Source organism: Rhipicephalus sanguineus, chromosome 1, assembly GCF_013339695.2.
Source record: "Rhipicephalus sanguineus isolate Rsan-2018 chromosome 1, BIME_Rsan_1.4, whole genome shotgun sequence".
NCBI classification, from domain to species: domain Eukaryota; kingdom Metazoa; phylum Arthropoda; class Arachnida; order Ixodida; family Ixodidae; genus Rhipicephalus; species Rhipicephalus sanguineus.
The window spans coordinates 82,872,730-82,882,981 of record NC_051176.1 but is presented as its reverse complement, the minus strand read 5'-3'; the positions used below and the strand labels follow the sequence as shown (position 1 = coordinate 82,882,981).

General features: G+C 48.7%; 1 protein-coding gene across 1 annotated transcript; it reads right to left on the bottom strand.

The window, feature by feature from the left end:
- Positions 1-3,918: 3,918 nt before the first annotated feature.
- LOC119404596 (uncharacterized) lies at positions 3,919-4,339 on the bottom strand. The gene is made up of 2 exons (XM_037671188.1): positions 4,055-4,339; positions 3,919-3,975 (listed from the first exon to the last, which is right to left on the bottom strand). The coding sequence occupies exons 1-2, from the start codon at positions 4,337-4,339 to the stop codon at positions 3,919-3,921; spliced, it is 342 nt and encodes a 113-aa protein (XP_037527116.1).
- Between the last annotated feature and the right edge of the window lie 5,913 nt (positions 4,340-10,252).

The window sequence follows — 10,252 nt, the reverse complement described above, 5'->3', positions numbered from 1 at the left end:
AATGAAAGTTGGCCAAAACAGCAGAGCGGATGAGCGCTCCACTCCACCTCTTCGTCATTATTGATTTCCTGTGGTTCGGAAAAATTTTTGGCGGCAAAACAAATTGCGGATCTCTTCTTTCCACTGACCAGGCAATAATATATAAAATTTTGAAATAAATTTCAGAGGTCGACCAGCCATCGTTTGTTCGATCTTACGTGGAATCACCCAGGTAATTAATTATCAGAAGAACGTACGGAGGAATCTGCCCTTTGCAGAAAAATTACATAGTAGATCATTTCAGTCATCACATTTTATAGTTATCTAAAAGTGAGAGTGATTACATGTATTGATGAAATTAAATACCAAGAAAAAAACTGAAATTGAAGCTGCTATTAAAGGGACCGAAAACTGCCCAGAACATGAAATGAGATGACTCCACTGATGGAAAGATTGTCCGTCGCATTGACTCAAACCAACCCTGATTTTTTTCGTGAGAGATAGATTTGTACTTTTATTTCTTAACTGAAAGTCGCGAAAAATGACCTTTGGCGCCTCTGGCGGCAAAAACATGAACGATCCGATGAACCCGGCCACGTGACCGTTGATTGCTGTACGCGGTCGACGATTTTTTTGTTAGTATTCAAATATTCTTCGTCTCTTTATATTAAAAGTTATTATTACTCCATAAAAATCTACATATAGGCCTGCTTTAGTAGTATGCATTGAAGTGGCACTGCCTTCGCGTGACGTAATAATCCCACGCTCGTCAGCGCGTCTTGAGCAACTTTTCAGCGTGCTCATGCAACCGTGCACGCAGTTTCCAGGTCGCTAAGATTTTGGAGCGACATAGTTTTGCTACCTGAACTTCGTCTCCGAAATGACGCGCGCTGCTACTCGGCGCGCCTGTGCATATGCGCGTAGTGACGTTTTCGATGACTTGGCTTGTCTTGTGCGTCGAGAGAGTAACGACGCCGGGACAAGCCACTCATGACACAGGCGCAGGCAACCTTGAATGCATGCGCCCAACGTGGTACAAATACAGGGAAGGTGTATAATGCGACATCATCTCATTGCAACAGTTCGTTATTTTCAAAAATAGTTGAAAAGATATAAATAAAGGTGGTTAAGCATAGTTACAGGAACTCCTGCGAAAGCAGAACAGCGATAGCTTTCACAAATCGCGAGAAGGGCTGGCGGCATCGTCATCAATTCTCAGCGTTGCTGGATAAAATTTTCGTACATCTTTAGAGCGTTTCAGGTCGAAAAATATTGCTTGTAAAATAACTACGTGCTTTTGGGATTAACCACTGCAGCTACAAACGCGGGTGATCTTTCTCTCGCGCCGTAAAGAAAAAAGGGTCGAGGAAAAGCAGTTGTCGGTCCCTTTAACGTACAGTCGCAACAGAAAAAAGTTTAGCACAAGTGACCGGTGACCGGAGCGGCAAAATTGCTACGCGGCACTGTTGCTCCCGAGCACACCGATAGCGAGAGTGCCAAGCACATTCAAACTTCCAAAGCAGTGGTGGCCGGCAGAAAGCAGCCCATCTTGCTGTTGGCCGATACGAAAGCGCACATCTTCCCCGCCTCGGTGGTCTAGTGGTTATGGCACTCGAAGGTCGCGGGATCGAATCCCGGCCGCGGTGGCTGCATTTTCGATGGAGGCGAAAATGTTTGAGGCCCGTGTACCAAGATTAAGGTGCACGTTAAAGAACCCCAGGTGGCCGAAATTTCCCGAGCCCTCCAATACGGCGTCTCTGATAATCATATCGTGGCTTTGGGACGTTAAACCCCTGATATTATTATTATTATTAAAGCCCACATCTTAAATAAACCCTTATGCATTCCTTATCGGCAGACTTGTCCATATGCACATGATGTCTTTTCTTTCTTTCCTTTCGCTTAAGTTGAGAATAACCGTATCTTTATTGCAGTTTCCCCGAAAAAGCTGTTCGTTGGAGTGCTTTCCGCCGGCCACCCCTGCTTTCAAAAATGGAATGTGCATGGTACTCTCGCTATCGGCGTGCTCGGGAACAACAGCGCCACGTGTCGCAATTTTGCCGCTCCGGCCACCGATCACTTACTTGTGTTAATCTTTTTCCGTTGCGATTCTATGTCAAAACACCTCAGATGGTCCAAATTAACCTGGAGTTCATCACTACGGCGTGCCTCATAATCATATTGTGATTTTGGCACGTAAGACCCCACCAATTATTATTATTAATGCGAATTAAATAAGTTATAGAAGTAAGCTTCCACACAGCCTCAGGACCAGGCCGTTCAGGATGAGTGACAAGGGGCTTCGGAAGAAATGCTTGCTGTTCAACGTGCACTATTTTTCATAGCCCTCATCTTCTGCATCATGGAAAGGGTTCGCGTGGAGTGCTCCGTGGTGATTAACATTCTGCATTCTAAACATTGGTTTGAAGGTCGCGCTACACTGCACAAGATCTCCCCTGTTAATGTCATAGTAAGCGCAAATAACATACTCGAAACGAAAGAAAAAGGAATGCCCACTGGGCATAACCTTTTCCCTAGTCTATCCCTGTTCTTTCTTGCTGTTTCGGTTTTTAACAGCGAAGTGGTTTAATCTGTCGGTAACCTGTTCCCCGTCGTAAAGACTATCATCATCAAAAACCGGCACGCGCTCTCTTCATTCTCTTTAGAGTAAAGTTGTTTAAGTTATCGGTAACTCGTTCTCTGTCATGCAAAACTCCTGAGGTGGGTATGCGCCACAATAATTACGGAAGCTTCACTACCGTATACAGCGGTAGTGGAGCTTCCCTAAACGAACGCGTGAAAAACAGAGATAGAAGAAGAGATAGAAAGAAAGAGAGAGAAAGAAAGAGGAAGAGAAATAATTCAATGAGCTCCGTTTCGCGGAGACTGATGAAAGAGCGAAGATGGAGGCCTTCCCTTCGTCAGGCAAACGTATTTCTGTGTTTTGAAAGTGTTTCAGGTATGTTGTATCGCTGCTTCTTGTTAAGCTTCGAGGTGCTGGTATAGTTTTATTGCATCTTGACAATGCCGCTCTTATACACAGGTTTACAGAGAAACTTCAACTGTTGCCTTCTTCATTTTAGTGGATCAGTGGTGAGTAGTGGGATTTACCCAATTTATGATGATGATAGCTTTTTTATAGGTCGCACGGTGGCACATACCCGTTTGGTGACTAGTTTTCTTATTCATTTTTAGTGAACCAGTGGTAAGTAGTGGGATTTACCCAATTTCTGGCACATACCCACTTACGACTCTCTTGCTGTACTCGTTATCGCGCCCAGCAGAGTTATAGCTTCCCATGCCGGAGAAATCAGAGCACGTGTTCTGGGAGCGAAGCAGAAGAGGAAGAAGAGGACGAAGGGAGCGCGTACCAGTTCATGATAACTTTCTATCTACGACACACGGAATACATCAAGCCTAACAGCACTGCATTATTAAAGCGTTTTCGCCTCATGCCCGCAATTTCGCCAGAGAATAAATCACATTATAAGACACTTCAGACAAAAGCACAATACATGGGGGATAGAAGGGAATTTTATTCCAGTATAATCGCCACTTTTTTTTGGAAACGTTAGAGGGAAAGCCGAATTGTGCATCCTGGCTGGCTTTGCTCTGGACGTAGCTAATCTTGACTCCACCTGTCTTCTACTTTCGCTTCAAGCCCTTGGAGGTCTTGCCCACCTTCGTTCGCCTCCCGTGTCTAGTCGACGACCGGCTGCTCGGGGCCTTCCTCGTCTTAACGCGCCTTCCTCCGTGCCTCGAGGAGGCGCCACTATAGGCGTTGCGACGCTTATGGCCGCGCTTCGAGCGCACAGTCGTGGCCGAGGACGAGCTCTTAGACCGGGCATGGCGGCGGCTCTGCTGCGCCTCTTTCTTCCGTGGCGCCTTTCCGACCGTGTCGCCGAGCTGGCGCGGCTTCGGGCTTTACGCGCTCGTCCTCTATGACGAGGGCGGGATGAGTGGCTTGATCTGCTGCGGCTCGTCTTCATCCTGGCACTGCGACGCCTTGGAGCCTCGCTTGCCGTTTCGTCATGCTGCTTGCCGAGGAGCTCCTCGAGCGCTTCGTGCGACTCACTCTCGGGGCTCTCCGTGCCACTGCCTTGCTGGTTGAAGGTTTTTCGGTCTCGGGCTGTGTTGCCTGCTCTGCCTTCCGCGACTTCCGAGCTGCCGTAGGCGCGACGGCCTTCGGCGCTAGCGGGTCCACCGGCACGGCCTTGGGCGGTCGACCGCGTGGTCGCTTGGCAGCCGGAGCCTCCTTGGAAGCGCCAGGGGCACTGTCACCAGCAGCAGCAGCAGCCTGGCGCTTCGCTCGCACGGCCTTCGGCGGATCCTGCTTTCCATCCTTCTTTTTCTCCGGCATGGCGTCGTCGCCTCAGCTCTCTCTGCGCCGTGAGCCTTCGATCCGGAACAGCCCGGTCTCGCCTGCGTAGCCACCTGCTGGGAAGCGGGAGCCAGTAGAGGGCTTGGGCGGAGTAGCGACGATGCGCAGCAGCTGGCCCTTCTGAGCTGCTGTCGCTGACTGAGCGAAAGCCGCGTTCTGTTCTCGTGCACCTCGTGCGTGTATTTCTTCTTCCTCAGTATCTGCACTGTCTCATGGAGATCTTTATAGCAATTTAATACACCGCGCAATGTGCAATCTTAATAAAAGCACTTGCTCATACGCACGATGTAGGTAAAAGGCAGCGAAGCGATGTGTTTGGCGAGTTTATGTACACAGTCCTTAAAAAATCATCACCATAGAGTCCATACCAAACAGCGGCCACATGATGGCGGACAAGGTTGCGAAAATGTTGTTTCATACGCCAATCAGATCGATTCGGCATAGTTTTGGAACATATTCGACCGTCTACTACACAGATGCCAGCAGAGCCAGCAGAGAGACTCACATGCTAGCAGTTACCCAACAACAACGTATTATAACGGCCACAGTTTTAACTCGATCAACGTGCATGGCCGAAGCGGCTAGAAGGAAATAGAAAGAAGCAGATACAAAAAACCGATACAAGAAACAGAGAGAAAGAAAGATAAGAAGAAAGAAAGAAAAAATAACGAGCGACAATGAAGGCCGCCCAGCTTAAAACAGATAGAAAGACATGGAAAGAAAGAGGAAGCGATGAATAGAAAGAGAGAGAAAGGGAAGAAAGAGAAAGAAATGTACAAAGGGCGAGAAGAGAAAGAAATAGATTCCATTCCGCTCTCCTCCATTCCATGTTTATCACGGAGCCATTTTAAGTGGATGACCACCTAAGCTGTGTAACACGTGGCACAGAGGTGTCACTGAATTTTGCTGAAAGGTACGGAAAGGCGCATAATGTTGGTGAAAGGTTACAGAAAGACGCAGCATTTCCATGAAAGGTACAGACATATGAAGAAAGTCTGTTCTGAATGTAGCATACGCTCATTTAAAGTTTACATTTGGGTGGCATCCATCTTTTTGCCGCGACATGCGTCGTCTTCTCAACCGCTATTGTAGCTTAGCACGTACAGGATGCCGCGCTGTTTAGGTTCGTTCACACCGAAGGCGGAGCGGCCAAAGCGGCGAAAAGCACTCGCAACAACAACGCGGCCACACACCACAACAGCAACGCGGCCAGGCGGCTTGTTCGTGCACCTGTTCGGAACGCACGTTTTGCCTGGCTGCACCCGCGGCCAAGGAAGCGGGGCATCTCTCGCTTTTGCGGGCGTGTTGCCATCACGTGGAACTGCTTGTCCACCCTAGCCACCCTAGCCACCCTAGCCGCCTACGCCGATCGCGCCTTTTTCGCCTTAACCGGATGTTTACACCAACGCCACCGCCGCATGGCGTTCTGATTGGCGGCACCAAAGCGGACACCTTCGGCGGGCGGAAAAAATCAGTCCCCGAGCGATCCGGCTCGCCGCCTGGCGAGGAGGATTCCTCCGCTTTCCTGCTCGTGCGCTTTAGCCGCTCCGCCTTCGGTGTGAACCACGGTGTGAACGAGCCTTTACGCTCGAGGGCGCGGTTTCTACTGCCGGCCACGGTGGCCGCATTTCGATGGGTGCGAAATGCAAAGAAAATCGATTGCCTAGAGTTAGGTGCACGTTAAAGAACCCCAGGTGGTAGAAATTTCGGGAACCCCCACTACGGCCTCTCTCATAATCATATCGAGGTTTTAGGACCTAAAACCCCATCAGTCATTATTATTTATTATTACGTCGTCTTTTCTAGCTTCCCACCCGCGCTTGGCGTTTCGTGCACGACCCTGGGAGCCATTGAGCAGCATGCGTATTTTGTCAGTATCAAACGGGTGACTAACTGTCAGCGTGTGCCAGATATTGTGTTACTTTAACGCCATCACATCTTTATAAACGTATTAGCTGTGCGTTCTTTTGATACATCCTGTTTTGTGTTTGAGCAGGGCGCTGCAAGTGTCGAGCTGTGACAGATTTTAGTTCGCGCTCGCCCTGCCTGTGTTCTTTTCGAGCGTCGTTTGTGCTTGAGCAGCGCGCAGCTAATTTCGAGCTGCTCACCGTTCTTCGCCTGACATTCCTGTTGTTACTGTCGCATTCATTGCTTCGCCCATGCAGCGAAATTGTGGCTTTTTTTGGTGCCCGTTACTTGCGTGAAGTATGCATATATAGTAGGGCCTCAACCACCCATTTTAAATGACGTCTAGATTAAGTGTTGTGAGCCCGCTGCAGCAAAACCAGGAAAATTAACCGGCAAAAAAAACGCCAGGTCTGCGCGGAAAGCGCAGCCCGGTCACAGCGAAAGCTCGAAGAGCGGCATTTCTAGAGCTCGTTATTAGCTCTCTTGTGACTACTAATACAAGTACACTAGCAACGTACCCACTACGCCACAAATCATTTTTTGTGGAGCTGGGAAGCACCCACCACGACATTACTCGCCATTCTGCGTAGAATCGAGGTACCATCTGTAAAGCATTATGTGCAGTTTCTTGATGCGACGCCTGATGACGAAGAAGAATTATGACCGAGCCTTTTGTAATGGGTTGGAAGCTTTAAAGGTCCCACTAGTTACGTAATTCGCATTGTGTGACTCCCGGTCGTTATTTCACTCTCCCACCACACTTTATAACATACGCTAACGTGAGAAAGAAATAGAGAGAGGGAATTAACTTTATTGAGACCCTGAGGAAATGGATCATCGGAGCTTTATGGGCTTCCTTGGCAACCAATAAAGTACACTCGCGAGGAACCCACTACGCTATAAATCATCATAATTTTTGTGAAGTAGGGAAGCAGCCACTATGCAATTTTTCGTCATTCTGCGGAAAACCGTGGTATCTGCTAAACACCTGTAAGGCATTATGTGCACTTTGTTGATGCAGTGGCTGATGACGATGAAGAATTGTGGCAGAGCTCGTTGTAATGGGTTGGACGCATTCAACAACCCACTCGTTGCGCAATTCGCATTGTGTGACGCCTGGTTACAGAATTCGCGTTGTGTGACGCTTGGTTGTTATATTTATTACTCCTCTACCACGCTACATTACATATGGTAATGTGGTTCCTCCCCACATGAAGCCTGTATAGGGTCTTTTTGCAAAGCAGTTTCAAGCACCGGCATGGCTCTGAGGTAGAATACTGGGCACCCACGCAGAGGGTGCAGGTTCGACCATCGTTCCATCCTGGAAATCTTTCCTATTTCGTTTTTTTTTCTTATTCGAGCGGATAGTGGTACGGACACCGCGAGCGGCGGCTGACAACTACAGCGCCAAAAACTGCCCTTGTTGTGATATCATAACAGCTTTCGAATGTAAAAACTGGTGCCATTCCCGCTGTGAAGCCGTGGTATAGACGATTTTCCGCAGCGGCCACGGGCGCTGCCATGTTTGATCACGTGATCGTAACTGGCCTTCCCCCAGCCAACGCATTGGGCAGCGAAGCGGCTGTGGCCGTACCACACAAGCTGGTTGCAGCAAGGTTGTACGCAAGTCCACATGCCTGCGGAGCAAAACAGTTCTACCATGTAATCGCCTCAAATTTGATAACGTCGCGACAATTTGCGTTTGTTTGTAGTACTACGCCACAACGATAACGATATATTTAATCTGCTTCGTGCCTTCAATTCGCGTATGCCTTTAATTGTTGTGTTAGCAACCGTCAATAGCTGGGGTTATAAGCCAAGATGGTAGCACCCCATGCAGACGGGACCGCCCGCTTCGATCTGAACTCGCGCTTGCAACTCGCCCGCTGTACTCACAGCAATAAATAAATGGCGAAATCGGCCATCGCTTTGTGTCGGCTCACGCTAGGGAAAAAGCGTCAGGTATGCTTTGTCTTTATTATTGCGATTAGCTGTGTTTATTTAGCCACGCCTGCTAAGCCTTGTCCCGACAATATGAGAATGAATCTTGGAAACACTGCAAAATACTGACGAGTACATTGTTCTCGAAGCTTCAGGACGCGAATATAAAGCAAATAAATACGTAGGCTTGAACTTACGGGCCACACAGCGCGGGACAACGACGTGATAAATTCGAGGCGGAAGGAAACTGCATCCACAATTGCCGCCATGTTTACTTTTCCGCCGCTGCCGTCTGCTCGCTTTTATTTACTGGCGCGCGCGCAGACGCTATGGTGTATTAGAATGGGGTAGTCTGCCGTCTTCGCAGCAAACCAATGGGAGAACGGTGGTCACTTTTGCGATGACGCCACCAGTGGGGCGCCACAATCGAACGTTGTGCCGACCGCGCGAAATTTAAATCGGAATTGCGAAAATTTCTGCCGTTCTTGAGTCAAATGGTCAAGTAACACGAGTGAAACTAAATATATATGCGAGATTTAAACACTTAAACACATCTGGCTTCATTATTGCAATAAATAAAGATGCTTCTGCGTGGTATGAGCTTGCACAATTCCTATCGCAGAGCAGCGTCCCGGATCGTCTGCATGCTTACTGTTTTGATTGCAAAAGGCATAAAAAGGCACATCGCTGTTCATTCCATGCATATGTACGCCTGTCTAGCTATCACAGTAATTTAAAGTTATGCGTCGAAACACAAGAGGAGGTCCGCAAGGCAAACATTAACAGCATCAGGTGAGTTGCACGACCACCCTTCACCTGCATCAGACAGAAGAGCAGTCGCAAGGTTTTGGACAGAAAAAATACAACGCTCAATGACGAATGCTGCTCCATTTTTTATAGTAATATGATTTTTATCCTCAAAGGGAGCCAAAGCGCAGGAATGCAGCTAAGTGCACCGCGTTGTATTCGGGGTGTTGGATTTCTCCTATGCGAATAAGTCCGTAATTCCAATCGCTCTGCAAAAACTTGAATGCATCAGGCTTCCTCAAACACTGAGTCGGCCACGCACACGAAAAAATTCGCTAACGCGTCTTGAGAAACAGAAGGGAACAATCAACAAGTTTCGCACGTGCACGCACGACCAGCGCGGCAACTACAATTACCGATGTCGGAGGCTTTGTATCTCAGCTTGCCATAAATTACTTCAGGGGGAGGCGTCAGGTGGCGACACAGTAGTACGGTGTGCTCTGTAACCGCAGGTTGTCATCGCAAAAAGAGCCACGTTTCCGGCACCAGACGGCACACTACCCCATTCCAGTACACCATACAGACGCTATGGGAACGCCGAGCAGACGACGCGACGCGGACGGAAACATATTGAGCAGCGCTCCCAAAGGCCACGGCAGGGGGATGGCCATGCGGACGGCCACGGTAGGGGGACGGCTACGGTGCGGTGGCGCCATCTAGTTTGGATTGAACAAACCAGCTGCGGAAAATCGTCTATAACCCAATCCTACAGATCAGTGTGACCTAGAGTTACTGTATATGCTTACGATGAGGAATGTTTGTCACCATATGAAATCACTGACCGCAGGAGTTGCAATTAAGTACCCTCCGCACCGTTGGAAAAGATCGCTCTTATAAAGGTAGCATATACAGAAGCCTCAGTGTGACGATTGAGGAATGCGATTGAGGAATGCACCATACCGCAAGGACAATTAAGTACACTGCCGCAGGACAATCCTTTATTTTAAACGTACCCTGCACCAAAGATCCTTTATTTGGGGTGCTATCTTTGTATGTCTGGCTAGGCGGGTTGTTCTTTTACGTGTGAAAGTGTGACGTCGCTTCTTGTTGTTGGCGACAGCTGCTGATGGCGGAGGTGATAGCCGTGCTTGCGTCGCGTGTTCGCTTGTGTCAGTGCTTTCAGAGCTGTAAGAAAGTACGGTCTCAGCTGCTTCTTGCCACATACTCGGAACGGCAGTGCAATGTATACAAATTCGTCCGGGTGGCACTGCGCCGTCATTGGGATGCGGCTGATGC

Excerpts from the sequence above, each read along its gene's own strand:
- LOC119404596 (XM_037671188.1), bottom strand. The coding sequence starts at position 4,339 with ATGCCGGAGAAAAAGAAGGATGGAAAGCAGGATCCGCCGAAGGCCGTG. Across the intron at positions 3,976-4,054 it reads TGGCACGGAGAGCCCCGAGA|TGCCAGGATGAAGACGAGCC; the intron begins GTGAGTCGCACG and ends AAGGCGTCGCAG.